Source organism: Penaeus monodon, chromosome 10 (genome assembly GCF_015228065.2).
Source record: "Penaeus monodon isolate SGIC_2016 chromosome 10, NSTDA_Pmon_1, whole genome shotgun sequence".
NCBI lineage: Eukaryota > Metazoa > Arthropoda > Malacostraca > Decapoda > Penaeidae > Penaeus > Penaeus monodon.
The window spans coordinates 42828077-42850918 of NC_051395.1; the positions used below are offsets into that span (position 1 = coordinate 42828077).

General features: G+C 36.2%; 1 protein-coding gene across 1 annotated transcript; it reads left to right on the top strand.

Annotated features, from left to right (window-relative positions):
* Positions 1–539: 539 nt before the first annotated feature.
* LOC119578071 (integrin-linked protein kinase homolog pat-4-like) lies at positions 540–22591 on the top strand. The gene is made up of 11 exons (XM_037925791.1): positions 540–742; positions 6680–6777; positions 8601–8766; positions 9572–9764; positions 10055–10135; positions 10345–10540; positions 11553–11800; positions 15160–15219; positions 17328–17350; positions 17963–18106; positions 19438–22591. The coding sequence occupies exons 2-11, from the start codon at positions 6689–6691 to the stop codon at positions 19585–19587; spliced, it is 1350 nt and encodes a 449-aa protein (XP_037781719.1). The 5' UTR covers positions 540–742; positions 6680–6688; the 3' UTR covers positions 19588–22591.
* Positions 22592–22842: the final 251 nt, after the last annotated feature.

The window sequence follows — 22842 nt, forward strand, 5'->3', positions numbered from 1 at the left end:
TGGCTTTTAACCCCTTACTTTTACATCTTTCACAAGATAAAGTAAATTAAAAATACTTGATTGTAGATATTCCAATATTTCTTCGGAAGAGCTGAAAAGAGTAACCCTGTAGTGGTGCCACACCCTTTGTAATGTTACATATTCCCAGAACAGAGTGACTGGATGTGACATATCCTGTCCGCGATGCCACTTCACTTTATAAAACCCTTCGATTTTAAGGTACTAAATCTTTTAAAAGTGGCCATCGTACACAGTGGAACAGATTATAATACCAGGTGACGTGCTATGGCATTGCAAATAGGTTGTGCAGATAGTTCAACAGATCGAATGTAATTGGTGCTAGTGCTGCACCCACCCGGGGCGTGTTCGCCGACACCCTAATTACTCGATCAAAAATGTCTCTCTTAAAAAACTCGACAGTAGCTAGAGGCATGAAAAAAGCTTCCCTATGGTCACCTGAAAGGCCAAATAAATCATATAAAAAAGAAAGGGCAAATCACACCCCAGATTGCTTCCAACCTCCCTCTCATCACCACCACCCACCATCTCCACTGAAATGAATAAAAGATCTCCCCCCTGTCCACCAGAACGCCCCCTCCCAATAAACCTCAGAGAACCCCTCGACCCCCCTACGCCCGCACGCCCGCACGCCCGCGATGCTCCCGGCGGTTCCAATGCTTACCGCGGACGGGAGTGCGTGCGTAGGTGTGCCCGAGAGAGGCTGTCAGCTCAGCGCCAGATGGTGAGTTTCTCGGGTATTCTTGGGGGAACACGTCATGCAACCCTTGCAAGGGGGCAGAGAGGTGCGTGCCCATTAGATTAGGTTGCTTTCTAGGTGAGGAAGGTGCGAAGGGAGGGCGTGACGAGGGGGAAAGTCCGTTCGTTGAGTTCAGGGCGTGAGCGAAATGTAGGTGGGAGTATTTGGCTGGCTATTTTTAGGAGAGAAGGTCCTGTCGGTGGCAGTGGCGAGGGTGCCAGTCGAGCTGTTTACACTGGGCCAAAGGTAAACACCAAAAAGTACAATTGCAAGTAGTTACTCGGCCGGTTGTAGGGGATTTCCACATAATCTGTGCTTGGTGAGATAAGCAGGTAACTCCCCTGCTGAAGGAGCGAGAGCCAAGGGAGGAGGCACTCAGGTGTTATTTGTGCCATCTGCTGCTTTAAAGGTTATGTTATCACTGGGGGAAACACATTGACTCATATTTATCTCTGCTTTAAAATTTTTTAAACTTTAGATTTGGTTTAAAGCAGGTTCTAGTTTGAGTTTTAAAATCTGGAAAGTTATTTCCTTAGCTTTGCTATACCAAGTGCATCTGACTGATTGCTATCAAATAGTAAATAGTAGAACTATTATGGAAGATTTTTTTTTTTTATAACATAGATATACAATAAGGAATTTAACTGTTTGCTAAAGTTTGTATTATTGACCTAATGTATCTTTATTAACCTCATGTGTACAGTAACTTTTACAGGATTTGATACAAACACATGGATATTCCAGTAAGAAATTACCCAGAATATCAATGAAAGTGAATATGGAATATTTTTTTGCAAGTTAGAAAATAAATACTAAAAGTGGTATTTACACCATTTATTTTGACTTTTCATCATTAGTAGATAAACTATGTGAACTTGCTTTCACTTTTGGACGATTGGGTTACAAAGTGCCGCAGATTGGTAATATCAGTATGTATGCTATACTTTCAGGAGGTTGTAAATGACACAGCACATAGGGTTTGTTTACAAAGATATGAGGGTAAAAATTTACAACAGGGCTGCACCTCACTGAAAGTCCCCAACTCTTAACAAGCAAATGAATGAACCCTATCTGAAATGTATGAAAAAACCCAAAGCTCATTGTATGAACTAAAAAAAGGACCTTTTGCCAATTGCCTTATTTCCCTAGTCTAGATAAATAAGGCAGACACCCTTCTGATCACTGTTGCTTGCTAGCTGCTGCGGTCCTCTTGTGAACTAATGTTCATAAGAGGTCTAAGATGTATATGGAGTACCAAGAGTATTATTATGTTAAAAATTATTATCCCAAATTTTCATCAATAATTCCTAAATCCTTTGGAATTGTTTAGATGTATAAATAATTCAGCTGTAAATACTCTTCACTGAAAATTTATTCTCAGATTTAGGATTTTTTTTTATCCACTTGTGCATGTACTTGTATCTGTGGTGTTAAATTCTAAGTGATGTGTTTCTTTATCAGTGGTGAACTATATTGAAAAATTAGTCTACTAAGGGCCTTGTTGCTCTATACATTATTTAGTCCTTTTTAATGCTGCTATTGAATGCAAGACAGGTTTAAAATATAAACAAATATTTACTTCCAAATTCATAGGCAGCAAAAATTATGGTATTTCTTCAACTCCACACAGCCGTCCTACTTTGTAATGATTATTCCTTGTTTCTGTCAATAGGCCTGAATTTTTTGTTTTTCTCCATTGCTAACAATATAAGTGAAAGTATTGGTACTTGTTTACAAAGGAAACCACACCCCAATGACTCCAGTTACTCCTGGGGATCCACAAACATTGCTGTATGAACCAAAGACCTCCCTAACATGGGAGCCATCCCCCCAGATCCCCACCCAATTGCCATATTTCCCTAACAGGGGCTCTTCACTTGGACCCCCACCCAGTTGCTGTGGACATAGTCTTCACACAACATTTGCTGTAACCAAAGTTTCTTCATTTCTGATGTTATTGTTAGTCTGTATAGATTATATTATGTATCAGTGAGTGTAGTTTTTCTGTTTCTGATATGTCATTGATTTTCCTGTAAATGTATACCAAAGTATTACATGTTGCATAACTTTCTTATTATAACTTGCAAAGGAAATGCCATAGATAAGTGTCTTATTTTCTGTCAATCTGTTCATTATAGGTAAAGTAAACCTTACACCATATGGCTGTCATACAAACTATACTAAAATTGCCATGAGTGAAGGATGTGTACATGGATGATCAGTGTGAATTAGGTTTGTTAAAGTTAGAGATTAAATTGATTTAGACTAGGCAATACTTAATAAGGTTAGGTTGGATATATGTAAGGTTGAATATGCTTATGAAGTATACCTTCATAGGAAACATTTGGAACAAGTTAAAAATGCATGGAATTGCTAAATTGATAACTTCCCTGACATTTATCTTCTTAGACAATTGTTGTAAACTGAAAGCTATTTGATTAACCCATTGGATATGTTGTCATTGAAAAATTTAGCTAAGAGCCAGGGTGACGGTAATGAATTGTCTTGAGTGCACAGAATTCATGGAGGAAGATTAGACTCAGTGGGTATTTAAGAATGCTCTTTCATTGTTTCCACTGGTAAACAAGAGTGGAATTTACCATTCGTTAGCCATAGCTGGAAGACTGCTGTTCCAGGGAGGATCCTGTTTATGAATAGACATACGAAAAAAAGACATATAACACAGTTACTTATATTTTTCGTTTATAGTTTTAGACTACTTAGTGTGAGAAATTAGAATCTTCTAAATGAAAAGAGTCTATTATCATCTTGATACAGCATAACAAATGCCATATTTAGACCTTGCAAAATGGCTTACATACCATAAGCCTAATGCCTGGATTCTGGTCCATGTGTAGACCAGAATCAACAGGTTAATGAAGTAAATAAGAACAATTGAAAAATAAAGTTTTTTTTCTAATAGTTTTGACTGTGATTCAAAGGAATTTGGCCTTCAATTTGTTCACAGTCCATTTGTAGCATTTCATATAGATGTATTAGGGTTAATGTGGTATTTGAATCAGGAAATAGATCTAGTGTTGTCAAGCAATTGTTTAGCTTATGCTCCTTTTATTCTAAGGCTCTGTGTGTGTGCATGTGTGTGTGTGTGTGTGTGTGTGTGTGTGTGTGTGGTGTGTGTGTGTGTGTGTGTGTGTGTGTGTGTGTGTGTGTGTGCGCGCGCGCGCGTGTGTGCATGTTTCATATATCTACTTTACTTTTGCCCTAATTTTGTCAAGAACATTCCAAGATATTTCAGTAAATGTCCAGAGAATAAGTGGACAGTTGTTTATTTTTTTTCTTTCCATTGTCTCAAGCCATTTATGAATAGATATGTTAGAAAAATTAATCTGACAGCTATATACAAAGAGAAAGTATAATCCCAACCCTATAAGCATAATCTTAATTAGCACCATAGTTCATAGTGGCTCTTATCAGGCAAGACCCATAATTGTCAGATGTACTGTTTGAACTATGATAACTTTTTCTCGTTTTACTGCTCTTGCTTACAGTTCCATTATATCATGGGCATTGATGGAAATATATTTTGCTTCTGTATTTTAGAATGTTGAGTTCTTGATCGTAAATAAAGCAAGAGATGTATTTGAAAACTGGAGGCAGTTCCAAATGTCGCACTGTAGGCATGACATTTTTCCTTGTGGTCATTGCTTGGATCATGCATCATTGTTGATTATAGTTTGTTGTGATATTTCTTATTTACCTGATTGCTCTATTTAGGCTCTGGAGCTAGGAAGGCATAATCTCATATTAATTTTTTTTTTTTTTTGTTATATATTATAAAAGTTTTACCATGTAAATATCTGGCTTTTGACAAGTGTTTTTTCGTGTACAGCTATACAGTCAGAATACATATTTTTCATGTTTTCATTGGTGCAAAATATGGGTAGTTTAGAAAGCTTACCATCAAGTAGTTGGCCAATATTCATATTGTATATAAGCAGGACTCTTCCAGTCCAAAGAAACAGTAGTGTTTTGCCACTATGCAGCAACAGTAAAAAATATTGTTTATTCATTATTTTGGTTTTTAGTTATACTTTTATTGTTGAGCTACACATCTGTGCTGTAACCCTTGCATTATATATATAGAAGCCATTTGTATTTGAAATATGTTTCTAATGTGGTTAACTAAAGACAGGGAGCTATATGAATGGTATTTTACTAGAGGACTTTTTGTATTGTTTGTGCATCACATTGTGACACCTGAATGACCACTGGAAGGGCTGACTGAGTTGAATTGATTAGGGCATCTGCTGGCCTAATTTCAGCCCTGAAAACAACAATGATAATAGCATTAACTTGATTGGGAAGCTGTAATGGTATTAACCTGTTGAATCCAGGTGACTTGCTTTGGGACTGGGATGAAAATTCTGCCCTAGGCTTCATCTAGTGGTGATTCTCCTAGGTGTGGCATGTAGGCCTGGCCAATACGAGTACTTGTTTCATATCAAGACTCCTTGTCTTCTCTTTGCAGTGCTGTGAACTCTCATTCTAGAGACACATTTTTGCTGTGTTGCCATTTTCTGGGATCTGTGTTTCTTTTGTTATTCTATATCAAGAGCATAATATATATTTTTTTTATTGAGCATACTCCATATTATATCTCCTGGTAGTATAAACTATCCATAAGGAGTAACAAAAAGTAACATTTTCCTTTTTGTGTTATTATTATTATTATTATTATTATTATTATTATTATTATTATTATTATTATTATTATTATTATTTTTTTTTGTATAATTCACTTTCCTGTAACACATCCTTAGCTTTAAGTAATGGCAGGCAGGAATAGGTTTCTGTGCATGGACATTTAGTCCTCCTTGGAGCCATAACTGGCTCTTCCAGTTATGGCTCTTGGACCGTACACTCCACCCTCACATACCCAATAGAAATATCACTGGAGGCCCTTAACTGAAAGCCTAGGGAGCCAGTCCCCTCCAAAAGCTTTGTGCAGTCATAGCGAGATGTCCCTGTCACCTTGGGCTTCATTTGGTGGTGATTCTTCTAGGTGTGTGGGTTATAGGCGAGTCCAATGGGGAGGACTTGTTTCATTTCAAAACTCCTTGTTTTTTTCTTTGCACTGCTATAAACTCTCATTCTAGAGACATATTTGCTGCATTGCCATTTTCTGGGGTCTGTATTTGTCATTTGTTATTCTATATGAAGAGCATAATAAACTTTTTTTTACTGAACATACTCCATATTATCTCTCCTGGTTGTATAAACTATCCATAAGTAATGGCAGGCAGGAATAGGTTTCTGTGCATGGACATATAGTCCTCCTTGGAGCCATAACTGGCTCTTCCAGTTATGGTCTTGGACTGTACACTCCACCCTCACATACCAATAGAAATATCACTGGAGGCCCTTAACTGAAAGTCGAGGGAGTCAGTCCCCTCCAAAAGCTTTGTGCAGTCATAGCGAGATGTCCCCATCACCTACTGCTTGAGAATAGTTTCCCGTGGCTAGAGTTTTCTATCACCCCTGTCCTCAGCCAAATATTTCCATGACAAGACATTTCCCCACACCTGAATCCAATGGGTTAATCATACTAAAGTGTAACATTAGCAGTAATGATACACCATGAAAGGGATTATATTTCTATTTTCTTTGATACAAAATTAATGAAGTTATTGCTTGAATTTTGCGTGTAGGACTTCTTTTGTTACGAAAGTAGTGTAGTGGGAAGAAGTAAATTTTTGTTATATGGCTTCCAATCCAGCTAGATCAAGGCCATATGAAACACCATATATTCATCATTTAGAAGGGTCATAGAATATGACAAATATTGCAGATTTGCAAAAAGTATCAAACCTACAAACTATATCAGTATTAATTCAAACTTTTTTTTGTAGTACTGCAATTAGAACCACACCTCTGAAGGCTTTTATTATTTTGTCTTTGCAGCTTTGAGTCATGGAGGATATCTTCCACTGGTGCCGTGAAGGCAACACTGTACAAGTGCGACTATGGCTAGACGACACTGAACATGATATGAACCAAGGGTAAGAGCTTGTTGTAGTGATTAAAAGGAAGTGATATGAAGATATTAGTATGCACTGGAATGCAGGATACAGTGAAATTGAACATATTTTCCTTATATTATACTGAGAAACAGATTATAGCTGTCATGTCATTTAGATATATGTGAAAAGAAACTAGAAAACCTGATTAGCGTTTAATATTTCACTTTTGATATTTGTGTTATATATTTGCAGGTTTTTAATGCATATTATATAATCCAATCTATGTAGCAGTTTAACATCTGCATACAATCTGAGAAGTCTAAACAATCTCCATATTTATGAGAAATCCATAAAAAGCTGCCCACCTAGACTGGGCTTGCATTTTAGGCCCAGAGCCTTTGTGGGTGGGAGCCCATGCTATCATAGGACATCATTTACAAGATTCAGATGTATTCTCTTATGCAATGTGTTGCCATTTTGTGAATCTTTTAAACAAAGAAACATATAAACACAAACTGCCTCTATTATTCAACAATAATGGTAATTTAACAAATACCATAAATTTTATTGGTTCTGTTATTTAATCCATTGCTGATGGGCATGGCATGTATGCTCATGCCATGCCCACTGTGAGTTTACTTTATTAATTGTTTTTACACATAGATGGCTGTACATGTACCAAGTCACGAATGAGCCAATTACGAGTACTGCTTATCTTGCCTGTTCACCCTTTTCCTTGCTTTAAGAAAATATTTTACATTATCTTAATTTTGCTATAACTAATATTTATTACATTATAGTCATTATAATGTTTATAATAAGAATAACACCATTGATATTCATAGCATTATTAAAAAATACATTTTTCCAGCCAATTCAAGAAAAGGAGGAATTAGGTAAGGTCTACTAAGTGACGCCTTTGTGGCTAAGCATTAGCAGAGCCATCTATGTGCAAAGACATTTCACACACACACACACACACACACACACACACACACACACACACACACACACACACACACACACACACACACACACACACACACACACACACACACACACACACACACACACACACACACACACACACACACACACACACACACACACACAAATGAGCACAGCATTTTCCCCGGTGGCATGTGGTTAATCAATGCAATGGAATTAGTACCAAGTCAAACTGTGATCTATATCTGTTCCATATCTACTCCTATGTATTCACTCTATTTCTGTATGGCAATGTGCATCATGAAATCTTTTTTAAAGGTGCTATAAATGTTTCCTACCACTCTGGACATCCTGCACAAGGACTTACTGAGTGTTGCCAGTTTTTTTTTTGTCAAAGAAACAGCTGTTAAGATAATAATATTTGATACTGCAATTTTATCATGTTTAGGGATTGTTTTCCTATATTCTTTACTTCTGAAGAATTGCATTTTCAGAATTGAACAGAGATGGCCATGGCTTCTCGCTTCTGTTCCCCCAATCCCTTGCTTGTTGTTGTTGTGGGGGGCTTAGGAGACGGAGATTGAGGCACAACGTAGGGATTGACCCCTGCCTTGGATCTCGGCCCTCACCTCAACTAATTTTGCATGGTCTTTTCATCCCTTTTCCTTTTCCTTCTTTTCTTCAACCTCTTTTTCTCTCCACTTATCGTAATCAATAAAGAATTTTCCCTTTTCCCCACAGTACTTCATCATAATGCTATATGACTAGCATAGTTATTTGACCATTAACCTTTTTGGAAATCTACGAACATTGCCTTTTTGAAGCAAAAAAACTTCTCTACTTGGAGGCTTTGCTCCCAAACCCCACCATGTCGCTATATTTTGAAATCAAGTATTCTTTTCAACTTTCAACAGAGATGACCATGGCTTCTCACTCTTGCACTGGGCAGCCAAGGAGGGTCACTTGGGTATTGTGGAGATGCTGATAACCAGAGGTGCTCGGATTAATGCCACAAACCTCGGTGATGACCATCCGATCCATCTGGCGGCTGCTCACGGGCATAGGGACATTGTCAGCTTTGTAAGTCTTGGGTTATTTTTATATGTATATATATAATTATATATATATATATATATATATATATATATATATATATATATATGTGATATATGTGATATATATATTATATATATATATATTATATATTATATACTATATAATTATATATATATTAATATTATATATATTATATATTATATATATCTATATATATATATATATATATCATCTCATATATATACTATAATATATTATTATTATATATTACATTATATATATATTATATATTATAAATATATAAATCATTATAATATATATATTATAATATATATAATATATATATATCATATTTATATATATATTATATATTATTTTAATATATACATATCATTACATATATATTCTATATATATATCTATTATATATATATATATTTATATATATATATATATCTATATATATATTATATATATATTATTATATATTATATTATATATTATTATATATTTATATATATATCTTATAATACACTATCATAATATCACACACACACACACACACACACACACACACACACACACACACACACACACACACACACACACACACACACACACACACACACACACACACCACACACACACACACACACCCACTCTCTCTCTCTCTCTCCACACTCACACTCACACTCACACTCACACTCACACTCACACTCACATTCACACTCACACTCACACACACATGTAATATATGTATGTTTAGTTTATTCTACTCTCAGTGATATCTAATGGTTTCCCAACTTTTAAAATGGCTTCATACCTTCCAGCTGATAAGACACAAGGCAGATGTTAACTTCATCAATGAGCATGGAAACACCCCACTACACTATGCCTGCTTCTGGGGTTATCAGTTGATTGCTGAGGACCTTGTACAGGCTGGGGCATCAGTGTCCATTGCCAACAAGTATGGGGAGGTTCCACTGGATAAGTGCAAAGGAGCCATGGCAAAGAAGCTTCACAGTAAGTGGAATTTAGACTAGAGATTGAACTTCTTTGATATTGTTAGGTTTGATGTTGATGCTTTTGAAAACACATACTTTTTTATTTATAGTTTGATTTGATTGTGTTAATTAGGTTATTGATATATATTTGTTGTTATTATTGTTGTTATTATTATTATTATTATTTTAGTAGTAGTAGTAGTATAGTTATAACAATTATAATAGTGATAATAATAGTATTAATGATAATGGTAATGATGACAATAGTAATGACAATAAGGAGAATAATTTGTGTGTGTGTTTCAACAGGCTTGGCAGTTGATTGTGGCCAAAACCTTGAGAAGGTTGCCTTCAAAGATCAGAGCTGGCTTGGCCTGAAGACTCGTAGCCGTAAGTAAAGTCTTTATCAAATAATTTATGTATCAAGTAAAATAATTGTTGCATAAATGGGCTCTTGACTTCGAGATGTCCAAGTTTGGTTAATTAGAGTGCTACAGAGAAACCGATTAGACAAGTAAACTCTTTTGTCTTTTGATATATGAAACAGTTATCATGAAAAATGGAGTCTTTGGATTGCCTTCCATCATTATTCTTTGCAGGTGACCCTACCCTCTCCAGGCACAAAGGCATTAATATCAATGAACTGTCGCTTCACACCAAGATTGCTATAAGCCCTTCTGGAGAGATGTGGCGTGGGAAGTGGCAAGGGAATGAAATTGTTGCCAAAATTCTGGCTCTGAGGGAATGCTCTCCTCGAGTGTGCCGTGATTTCAATGAGGAGTTCCCGAGGCTAAGGTACAGTGCTTTCTTTAAGCTTTGAAGGTTGCTGCAGTGTCTAAGAAGTGGTCACATAATTTGTCTGTGGAAATTTTAATCTTATTACGATCTTGATATTTGATAATATCCTCATGGTTTCGTGAAGTCATACATAAATGGTTTACCTCAAGACTTAGCCAATCCCAGACTTGTCTCTTGTGATCTCAGATGTATTATATTGTACCTTTTGTGCTGCATCTCTCTCAGACCAGTTTTTATTATGGTTGTGCCATCTTTTCCTTTTCCCTTTTTGTAACTACAGTAACCTCTGATAAGGATTTACCAAAGGAAACCATATCACAGACAGAGTTGGGCAAAGGAAATAAGCGATCTTTTGAAGGTAGCAAAGTTCACCATCAGAAAATGGGTGGCAAGCTTCAATGAGGGTGTAAGACATTTCTGCACAGCTCCTGGGATATTTCTCAAGAGTTCCATCAGTAATCATGTTTTGATACAAGGGTCGGCATCCACTACATGCTTCTCAGTACTTAAAGCATGATTAGAAGTCTTTCTGGGATGATTGGATATCAATTTCTAGGTTGGTATCTTAACTAACAATGCTTTCTCAGTAACTCACCATTTCTACTAAATAGGACAAATATCCTTTATTCAATACCCATCTCATTTTTTTAAAATGTAATATTCAATTTAGTTTTCTAATGTAAAATGTGTTCAGCATGAGGTGAAGTGAGGTGAGATGCATATTATGCATATTTATCCACTTATGAGCACTGGTAACAATAGAAAACCTAGGATTGGCTGAGTCTTGATGTAAGCTGGAAACATGTTTTTGTTTCATAATGTACACCTTAGAAATTGTCTTATTTTGAAATGCATATATGTTGCTCTCATAGGTGATGTTAATTTCTTTTTCATTTATTGCTACATTTAGTTTGTAAGGTACCTCTCCACAACTGGGTTTAATATGATAGAAGAAAGTAGAAAAAAAAAAAAATCTCATTTATTATATGCTGGCAAATCATACTTTCAGAATCTTCTCACATCCCAACGTCTTGCCAGTTGTTGGCTGCTCTAACTCTCCCCCAAACTTGGTGGTCATCACACAGTATCTCCATAATGGGTCTCTCTATCAGCTGTTGCACCAGGAAACATCAGTCGTTGTGGACACGGCACAGGCTCTCAAGTTTGCCCTGGACATAGCGCGGGGGATGGCTTTCATCCACTCTTTGGAGAAGCTGGTGCCCAATCTGTACTTGTCCTCAAAGCATATAATGGTGAGTTTTGTTGTTTATTATTGCTGTTGTTATTCTTTTTTTTTCCCCTTTCTCTTCCTTTTTTCCCCCCTCCCTTTCTTTTTTTAAAATTTTTTTCTTTTTTTTTTTTTTTCCTTTTAATTTTCCCCCCCTTTTTTTTTCCCCTTTTTCCTTTTTTTCTTTTTTTTTATTTTTCCCCTTTTTTTTCCAAATCTCTTTTTTTTCTTTCTTTTCTTTTTCCCTCCCCTTTCCCCTTTTTTTCCTTTCCTCTTCCCCCCCTTTTCCTCCCTTCCCCTTTTTCTTTTTCAAATTTTCTCTTTTTTTCTCTTTCCCTCTCTCTTTCTCTCCCCTTTGCCCCTCTGTTCCCCCTTTTTTTTTTTCTTTTTTTTTTCCCTTCCTTCTCTCTTCCCTCTCTTTTTCTTTTTTTTCTCTCTCCTTTTTTATTTCTCTCTCTCCCCTCCTTTTTTCTCTCTTCTCCTTTTTTTCCCTCCTCCCTTTTTTTTCCCCTCCTTTTTTTCTCTTTTTTCCTCTCTCTCTTTATTTCTCTCTTTCTCTTTTTTTTTTTTCCTTTTTCCCTCTCTCTCCTCTCTCCCCGGGTCTCTTCTTCTTCTCTCCCCTCTCCTCTGTCCTCTCTCTCTCTTTCATCTCTCTCTCTCCTCTCCCCTCTCCTCTCTCTCCCCTCTTTTTTTTTTTTCTCTCTCTCTCTCCTTTTTTTCTCTCTCTCTCTTTTTCTATCTCTCTTTTTTTTTCTCTCTCTCTCTCTTTTTTTCTCTCTCTCTCTTTTTCCCCTCTTTTCTCTCTCTCTCCTCCCTCCTCTCTCTCTCCCCCCGTCTCTCTCTCTCTCTCCTCTCACTCCTTCTCTCTCTCTCTCTTTTTTTCTCTCTCTCTCTCCTCTCTCTCTTTTCTCTCTTTTCCCTCCTCCCTCCTCTTCTCTTTTCTCTCTCTCTTTTTTTTCTCTCCCTTTTTTCCCTCCCTCCTCTCTCTCTCTCTCCCTTTTCCCCTCCTCTCTCCTCTCTTTTCTCCCCTTCCCCTTTTTCTCTCTCTCTTTCTCTCTCTCTCTTTTTCTCTCTCTCTTCTTTTTCTCTCTCTCCTCTCCTCTCTCCTCTCCCCTTCTCTCTCTCTCTCTCCCCTCTTTTCCCTTCTCTCCTCTCTCTTTTTTCCCCCTCTCCTCTCTCTTTTTTTCTCTCTTCTCTCTTCTCTCTCTCTCTTTTTTTCTCTCCTCTTTTTTCTCTCTCTCTTTTTTCTCTCTCCTTTTCTCTCTCTCTCCCCTTCTCTCTCCCCTCCCCTCTCTCTCCTCTCTCTCTTTCTCTTTCTCTTTCTCTCTTTCTCCCCTCTTTTCTCTCTCTTTTTTCCCTCTCTCTCTCTCTTTTTCCCCCCTCTCTTTCTTCTCTCCTTCTCCTCTCTCTTTTCTCTCCTCTTTATTTCTCTCTCTCTCTTTTTATTTCTCTCCCCTCTCTCTTTATTTCTCTTTTCTCTCTCTCTTTTTTTTTCTCTCTCTCTTTCTCTCTTTCTCTTTCTCTTTATCCCCCCTCCCTTTCCTTCTCCTCTTTTCCCTCTTTTCCCCTCTTTCTCTCTTTTCTCTACTTTCTCTTTCTCTCTTTTTCTCCCCTCTTCTCTCTCTCTTCCCTTCTCTCTCTCTCTCTCTCTCTCTCTCTCTCTCTCCTCTCTCTCTCTTGTCTCTTTTTCCTCTCTCTTTTTTTATTTCTCTCTCTCTCTTTTTTTTTCCTCTCTCTTTTTTTTTTTTTTTTTTCTCTCTCTCTCTTTATTTTTCTCTCTCTCTTTTTTTTTTCTCTCTTCTCTCTTTCTCCCCCCTGCTCCTCTCTCTCTTCTCCCCTTCTTTTCCCCCTCCCTTTTCCTTCTCTCTTCTCTCTCTCTCTTTTTCTCTCTTTCTCTCTCTTTTTTCTCTCTCTTTCTCCTTTTTTCCTTCTCTCTCTCTCTTTTTTCTCTCTCTTTTTTTCTCTTTCTCTTTCCCCCGGGTCTTCTTTTCTCTCTTTCTCTCCTCTCTCTCTCTCTCTCTCTCTCTCTTTCTTTCTCTCTCCTCTTTTTTTTTTTTTTTTTTTTTTTTTTTTTTTTTTTTCTCTCTTTTCTTTTCTCTCTCTCTCCTTTTTTTCCTCTCTCTCCTTTTCTCTCTCTCCCTTTTTCTCTCTTTCCTTTCTTCCCTCTTTTTTCTCTCTCTCTCCCCCTTTCTCTCTCTTTCTCTCCCCTCTCCTCTCCCCCTTCCTCTCCCCTCCCTCCCCTCCTCTTTTTTTTTTTTTTTTTTTTTTTTTTCCTCTCCTCTGTTCTCTCTCTCTCTTTTTTCCCTCTCTCTCTCTTTCTCTCTCTCTCTGTTTCCTTTTTCTCTCCTCTTCTCTCTCTTTTCTCTGTCTCTTTCTTTTCCTCTTCCTTCTTTTCTCTCTGTTTCTTTTTTTTCCCTCCCTTTTCTTTTTTTCTCTCTTTTCTTTTTTTCTCTCTGTTTCTTTTCTTTCTTTTTTTTGTTTTTTTCTCCCCCCTCTCTCTTCCCCCCTTTTCTGTCTCCTCTTTCTGTTTTCTCCCCCCTCTCCCCTCCCCCCCTCTCCCTCTCCCCCTCTCCCTTTTCTCCCTCTCCCTCTCCCTCTGCCCTCTCCCTCTCCTCTCCCTCTCCCCCCTTTTTCCCCTCTCTCTCTCTCTGGGTTTTCCTCCCCTCTCCTCCTCTCTCTCTCCTCTTCTCTCTCTCTTCCTCCCCTCCTCTTCCTCCCTTTTTTTAAATAGGTTTATGCTTTTGTAAAAATTAAACTTACCAAAAAAAAAAAAAAATACAAAAAATAATTCCAGAGAAAAAGAAAATATTTGGAAGGGGAAAAACCTGAAAAACATTTTTTCTAATGGTAAGAGTAATTGTAAACATGTATGTGATAGAGATAACGTATGTGAGAGAGCAGAGAAATTTAATAATTTTTTAATGCAAGGGCTGGCAAAGATGCTTATATAAGGTTTATGCAAGGGTCGGCAAAGATACTTATATAATGTTTATGCAAGGGCTGGCAAAGATGCTTATATAAGGTCACAAGTGAATCTAAACTCACATATTACTGAAGCTACTGATGAAAGAATTTACACTTCAAATTAAAGTCCCAATAACAGCTTTAGACATGATCTCATGGACTGCAACACTTTCATTTTAACTGTAAAAGATTTTACAGTTTCTAATTCCTATGGTTCTGATTGGATTTCATTTTGATTCATAAGAGACTCATTGCCAGTTATTGCATTTTATATTATGATTATTGTAAACACTTCTGTTACTAACATATAACCTAACTTGTGGAAAATCCCACACATCATTCCTCTACACAAAGCTGGTTATTTGTCCAATCTCTTTACTGCCAATATTTTCTAAAAATATTAGAGAAAATTGAAACCAATCAGATAATGTCCTTTTTGGAGTCAATAGACTTTTGGCTGATAGTTGGCATGGATTTCAAAAAAGTCTTTTTACAGAAACTACTCTTCTAAAAGTAACTGATATATTATATAGTAATATTGACAATAAGTAAATATAACTTCTTTTACTTCTAGATCTTTCTGAAGCTTTTGACAGTATAACCCCAATCCTTATAAAAAATGTATGAACTAAACTAGATCCACTCTGGGGTTTTGATTATATTTCAACAGATCCTGGGGATAAAACTCAAGAACTTGTTTTCTCAAAAAAATTTTTTCCTTTGGGGATCCCACGACCGTGCTAGGTCCGATTCTGTTCTTAATGTACGTGAATAATTTATCAGAGAGTTCACCAGGTTGTTTTGTAGTGTAGTATACAGATGACACTCAATTACTTTTATCAGAAAATACAGACTGCATCTCAGAATTAATCAAAAGAATAGAGAATGTCTTATTAGCTGAAAAATTATACTTTCAAAAGAATGACCTATCACTGAAAGACAAGAAAACTCAGTGTATATTTATTTCTCTCTCTCTCTTCTTCCTTCTCCCTTTCCCCTCCCCCTCTCTCTCTCTCTCTCTTCTCTCCTCTCCTCCTCTCTCTCTCTCTCTTCTCCCTCTCCTCTCTCACTCTCCTCTCTCTCTCTCCCCTCTCTCCTCTCTCCCTCTCCTCTCCCTCCCTCCCTGCCTCCCTCCCTCCTCTCTCTCCCCCTCTCTCTCTCTCCCCCCCTCTCTTCCCCTCCCCCTCTCTCTCTCTCTCCCCTCCTCTCCCCTCTCTCCTCTCTCTCTCTCCCCCTCCCCCTCTCCCCCTCTCCCCTCCCCCTCTCTCTCCTCTCTCCCCTCTCTCTCTCCTTTTCCCCCCCTTTTCTCTTCCCCCTCCTCTCCTCTCCCCCCCCTTCCTCTCTCTCTCTCTCTCTCCTCCTCTCTCTCTCTCTCTCTCTTCCTCTCCTCTCTCTCTCTCTCTCCTTTTCTCTTCCTCTCTCTCCTCCTCTCCCTCTCTCCTCCCCCTCTTTTTCTCTCCTCTTCCCCTCTTTTCTCTCTCTCTCTCTCTGTCTCTCCTCTCTCTCTTCTCTCTCTCTCTCCCCCCCTCCTCTCCTCTCCCTTTCTCTCTCTCCCCTTCTCTCCCCCTCTCTCTCTCTCCCTCTCTCTCTCCTCCCCTCTCTCTCTCTTCCCCTCTCTCTCCTCTCCCCCCTCCTCTCTCTCCTCTCTCCTCTCTTCCCCCTCCTCTTCTCCCCCTCTCTCTCTCTCCTCTCCCTCCTCTCCCTCCCCTCCCCCCCCCCCCCCCCCCCTTCTTCCTCCTCTCCCTCCTCTCCTCTCTCTCTCTCTCTCCTTCTCTCCTCCTCCTCCTCTCTCCTTCCCCCTCCTCTCTCCCCCTCTTCCTCTCCCTCTTCCTCTCCTTCCCCCCTCTCTCCCTCCCCTCCCTTTTCTCTCTTTTCTTCTTTCTTCTTTCTTTCTCTTCCTTCTCCTCCTCCCTTCTCCTCTTTTTTTTTTTCCCCCTTTTTTTTTTTTTTTTTTTCCTTTTTCCTTTTTTTTTTCTTTTTTTCCTCCCCTCTCTTTTCTTCCTTTTTCCCTCTTTCTCCCGTTTTTGGTTTTTGTCTTTTTTCTTCTTTTCCCCTTTCCCCCTTTTTCTTCCCTCTTCGTTCCTCCCCCTTTCCCTCCTCTTTTCTCCCCCTTTCTCCCTCTTCCCTTTTTTCCTTTTTTCCCTCCTCTTTTTTCTTTCTCTTTCTTCTTTTTTCCTTTTTTTCCTTTCCCCCTTTTTTTCCCCCCTTTCCCTTTTTTCTTTTTTCCCCCTCCGTTTCCTTTCCCCCCCCCCTTTCTTCATTTTCCCCCCTTTTTTCTTTTTTCTTCTTTTTTTCCTTCCTGTTTTTTTTTTTCTTTATTTTATTTTTTTTTTTTTTTTTTTTTTTTTTTCCCCCCTTTTTTCCCCTCCCTCCTGGGTCCCTTTTTTCTTCCCCAAAAAAAATTTTCCCTTTTCCCCCTTTTTTTTTTTTTTTTTATATTTAAAATTTTTCTTTCCCTTTTTTCCCCTTCCCTTCCCATTTTTTCCCCCCTTTTTTTTCCGATTTTGAATTTTAAATTCTTTTTGTTAATTTAAAATTTTTTGGGCAAATTTCCGATTAGAAGTTTATAGGTTGGAATCAAATTTTATTAAGAAAAGGAAATTTTTCCTAAATGGCTTTAAAATTTTTTTTAAAAATTTAATTTTTTTTAAACGAAAAACCTTTTTTCCCTTCCCAAACGGGTTGGGTTTCAAGTGCCCAAATTTTGGCTTACTTTTTTGCCCGGTTTTTGGAGCTGGATTTTGCTTTTAAATTTTTTTTTATACAAAGTCCAAAAAACCCAATTTTTTTTTTTTTTTTTTTTTTTTTTTTTTTTTTTTTTTTTTTTTTTTTTTTTTTTTTGGGGGGAAAATTTGAAAATTTTTGCCCATTATCCCCAAAAGGGGGGAAAAAAAAAAGGGGGTTTAGAAAAATTTTTTCCCTTTTTTGCAAAAAAAAGAAAAAAAAAAATTTTTTTTTTTTCCAAAAAAAATTTTAAATTGGGCCCCGCTAGGGGGGGGGTTAAAATTTTTCAAAAACCCCAACCCCCCTTTTTTTTTTTTTTTTTTTTTTCCCCAAAATGCAAAAAAAAAAAAAAAAAAAAGGGGGGGAAAAAAAAAAAAAAAATTTTTACTGATTCAGGTTCAAAGAAACTGCCTCTGTACATTGTTTCATTACTTATTATTGTCATTCCTGTTGTTTTTGTTGCAGCTGTTATTGTCATATTTGTCCTTGTTAATATTTTTAAATTTTATACAACAGCTCTGCAGAAGAAACCAAAAGATCTGAATGTGAAGGCAGCAGATATGTGGAGCTTTGCAGTAACCCTCTGGGAGATGGCGACACGTGAGGTTCCATTTGCTGATCTTACGCCAATGGAAGCAGGAATGAAGGTATTATTATGATAGCTTGTGATAACTAATAAGGAGGGTTTAGATGTAATAGTGTGGTGTGATGAAATGTGTTTTTATATTTTGGACAATTATATGGTCAAATAGCTGTACCCTCCCCCTTGCACTTCCTACCATGTTGGTAGGTGAGATATTAGCACGAGCCAATCAAAATATCTCACTGGTGGCCAAGCATCTCTCACAGAAATTTTATTACTTTTTAAGTATAATACATCACCTGCATTCAGGGGTCAGAATGGCTTTCTGATTATTTTGAAGTTGATATTATTTATGGTTTGGCCATATATGTCAGTTATGGTTTATTACCAATCAGAATTATAGAAATATATGTGGTCTACTGTCAAAAACTGTTCTTTTACTTTATCTTGCTGGTACATGTTTGCATAAGGTTTAATTTTTTTTTAACAAAGAGAAAAACTGAAGTTAATGCCTCAGTTAACCCCTTATATCTGGTTGCTTCACAGCAATCACATGGCCAAAAATCTTGGCATTAGGCTTATGTGAGCGGCTGCTCTGCTGCGTGGGTAGTAAGAAGACTCTAGGCCTACTATTTGCTATATTATTTTCTCTTTTTATACATAAGCATAATTTGCTTTTTACCAATTACCATATTTGTAATTTGATTTGCATTATCCAGATGGTAAGAGATTGTTTTCTTTGCACAGACTCCATAAAATCTCTAGGTAGTCAACAACTCAATGCAAGAAAAAATAAAGATATTTAACAGTTTGTTAGTTGTGTAAATTTTTTTTCATTTTAGCATAATATCCAATTTTCTGTAATACAACATGTGGCACCAGTCATGGCAGCCAGGAAAATGATGCTGAGTGTGGAAATGGGATCCTCCATGGAGCTGGTGCGCTTCTAGTCATGGCTCATGGACATTACATTTCGCACTTGTTTATTGATGGGAATGATGCAAAATTGCCAAATAGGTCTAATCATCCTCCCTTAGAGATTTGTGCACTCGCGGCGAATCTTTCCCATCACCCCAGCCTTCAGCTGAAATGCTCATGATGGGAAGTTCGTGTCACCCGGCCAGTAGCTAGATTCCCATAATGACATGTTCACATCACCCACCCCTCGAGCTAAATTTTTTCATTATATGATGGTCATGTCATCTGCATCATAATGGTTAAGCAGTGATAACATTGCGATTCCATTTTTTTTTTTCTTTATATATATATATATATATATATATATATATATATATATATATATATATTATATATATATATATATATATATATATATATATATATATATCATGTGATTCCAAATTTTTTATATATCTTCATTCCTTGGATTTCCAGATTGCCACAGAAGGCCTCCGCGTCAGTGTTCCACCAGGGATATCTCCACACATATCAAAGTTGGTTCGAATTTGCATGAATGAAGATCCTGGCAAACGACCATCCTTCGACATGATCTTGCCCATATTGGAGAAAATGTGCACACAGTAAATGCCCATAATTCTCAGAGGAAACTAAACCTAATGTCATTTTTGACATGCCTTGAATATCACATTCTGGAGAAATGCCTTTGGGTATAATGTTTTCCTTATTTAATTTGTTGAGGGTGTAACGGAATTTCAGATTTTACAATTTGCTTGAAGAGGATGTTGTTAAACTGAGTATTAATTACTTACTTTTGGCCACTAATTTTGCATGGATATATGGATTCATTTCAGATTTCATATTCATATAGCCTTTTTTCACTAATGTAGTCTTAAAAAAAAAGTTTCAATAAATATATATTTTGTCACAAAGGATCACTTCTTACATAGTTTTTAATTAGTATTTTTAAAGTTGAATGAAAGCAAAAATAGAAAAGTTTAATGCATTATAATTGGAGATTTGCTTACATTAGGTATAGATGAAATCAGGTCTCTCTCTTTCTGTCTCTCAAAAAAAAAGTGCCACATTTCTATTTATAAGGTTTTTGAGAGTATCAAGGAAAATATTCCGCAAGTTTATTTCATAATAATGTTAAATACTTCCATTTCCCAACATTAAATTTATCAGGACTACTGACCTATTATTGTGCCAAGTAGGGTATGGTCTATTTTTGCGAAGTACATTTTGAGAATTTATGACAGTGCAATGTATGATAGTTATAGATAGATAGATTAGTATTTAGTTGACGTGAATGTGCATTTATAGATGGTACTATAGAAATGGACAAGATCACATGTAATCTAGTTTCCTAGAGGCATGGAAGGCATTCTGTAAAAATATAGGAAGAAGAATGTTACCACAAATTGACTCTACAAGTCTATACATATTCAAGTATTATTATTTTGTATAGGAAGTGATACATATTGTATAGTGGTCTTTAAATAAGGAGGTTGAGCAATCAATATAATTTAGCAGTAAATTATACCCGCTTCAATAGTACAGCCTAGAAAGGTAGACTAGTATCAATATCTGTCTTGTGCAGAATCCTCTATATGTATCGTATTGCCTTGTCTCTAGAAGTGATTAATCAACATATTTACCAGAAATGATTGTGCTGACATTTGGCAGAGATGCAGGACCTGTCTACTTGACTGTGTGCAAGATAGGCCAAAGATTGCATGAAATCATCAGGTGCTTCAAATTTTATCATCTAGATGAGATTGTAAAGGAGTTTCTTTTTAGACAAACGGAGTCCTGGTTGATGTCAAATGAACCAACACTTCATTGACAGTAGCTATATGAGTTCAATCATGTAGTCGCCTTATGTTATTTTTAAAAAAAGAGAACATCACATGTTATCTATGCAACTTGTAATATAGTAGAACTTCTTGCCTTTTATTTCTTCATAATGTAGCATTAAGGGATTTCCATAGATGAGGTAGAAATCTTTTATGCAAATAACTCTTGTACTCAAGCTCTCCTTGCCTATTATATAATAATCATGGATATTATTGCATTGCTAGACTGTTCATCTATGGAAATGTAATCTCCGCATCTAGTTTTAACCATGTATGTCACCACAGATAGTACTAGCTTCTAGTTACAAACTAGGAACCATTGAAATGTAATAATGAAGTGTACACTAATTGTATTTGATAGTGTATATTTTTAGATAACTTTGATGCCTTATTGCATTTGCAGTGATTTCATTTCTTCCATTGCAAGTGGAAATGTTTGGTGCTAATTATTAAAAAAAGCTTGGATTCAAATTATTACCAGGTTAACAGCAGTGTCAAGAACACTTCATATTGTAAGTTCATTGGCAGTCTTGTTAGAGAATGCTTGTCTGGATGATCTAGGTGGCATGAGAAGGTGCTTTGATTGAGTTTTAGCCAAGTTTGTTTGGAGGAAAAGGTGACAAAATTGTTTGTTGTCATGATAGATACCTGGTGATTTCCAAGAAAGGCATTTGCATTTATAATTGGTTTATAGTTGCCTGACTTCTTGCAGATTATATTATCTATTTGTTTTTCTTTCGGTATTATTATTTTTTGGAATGATTATTAACCTGCTATCATCATTTTTTACTTTGGCTTATTTTGTATAGATAATTATGATTTTCTTAGATTGCTTATTGATATGTTGGAGTTTTGGTCAAGGATATGATTTGCTTGTATCATAATTCTTTTTATTTTTTTATTTTTTTATTATTATTTTTTTTTGTTCTAATTATGCTTAAAAGGATGAATCTTCATTTGATGGGTGTGGCATACTGTTTTTCCCACATACCAATCAATTTATTAACTAAAAAAGAGTATATAAAATAGTGATGAAAGTAACCTAGAAAGTGATTAGTCGTTTATGATGAAAGTCCTACTAAATCCGTTTGCTATTATTGTATACCTTTATTTATTTATTTTTTCTTTTTTTTGAGTTCTTCAGAATGGCACAAATGTTGGGCCTCAAAGAATCAAAAGTAAAGTTGTCTTGCGTGAGAACAAATGTTACTCCGGAACTCTGGCTTGGTCTCTCCCGTTGTTGTTGGTCCACGTGGATGTGCCTTATGTGTCTCGTCTCGTAGTCTAGGGTCCACTTTGTCCAGCACAAATGGTAATGATGTCTACTTTTTCAGTGACAAGAAAAATGAAAATGATAATTATTCTTAATTAACGTTTTACTAAGCATTGGTCATGTGTTCAAGACAGTGATTATTTTTCTTTCAGAAGAAAATGGCTTTTAGATCGTGTGTAACTTGAAAGTGAAAAGTAATCAAAAAGTTTTCCCTTACAGAATCTTCATTATTATTTCACCCAATTTACTTTCGTCCTCGTTTTTCTTTCGTAGGCTAATACTGCTAGAAACATCATATTGGATTGGTAATAATCCATGTGCATATGTAATGTTATTTAAAGTAAACTCATTTTAGGGAGAACATGCACACAAATATAAATAAGATATATCTACACACATGCAAATATACATACACATACAAACAAACAAGCATGCATATTGAAGTACAAGGTTAAATGTACATACAGAAATGCACAAGAACACACACACACACTAAAAATATATATATATATATATATATATATATATATACATATATATATGTATAATATATACATATATATATGTATATATATATATATATATATATATATATATATATATAATATATATATATATATATATATATATATTATATATATATTATATATATTATATATATATATATATATATATTATATTATATATATTATATATATTAATTATATATATTATATATATTATATATATTTATATATATTTATATATATA

Excerpts from the sequence above, each read along its gene's own strand:
- LOC119578071 (XM_037925791.1), top strand. The coding sequence starts at position 6,689 with ATGGAGGATATCTTCCACTGGTGCCGTGAAGGCAACACTGTACAAGTG. Across the intron at positions 15,220-17,327 it reads TTGGCATGGATTTCAAAAAA|AAAAGGAAATTTTTCCTAAA; the intron begins GTCTTTTTACAG and ends AATTTTATTAAG. Across the intron at positions 18,107-19,437 it reads CAATGGAAGCAGGAATGAAG|ATTGCCACAGAAGGCCTCCG; the intron begins GTATTATTATGA and ends TTGGATTTCCAG.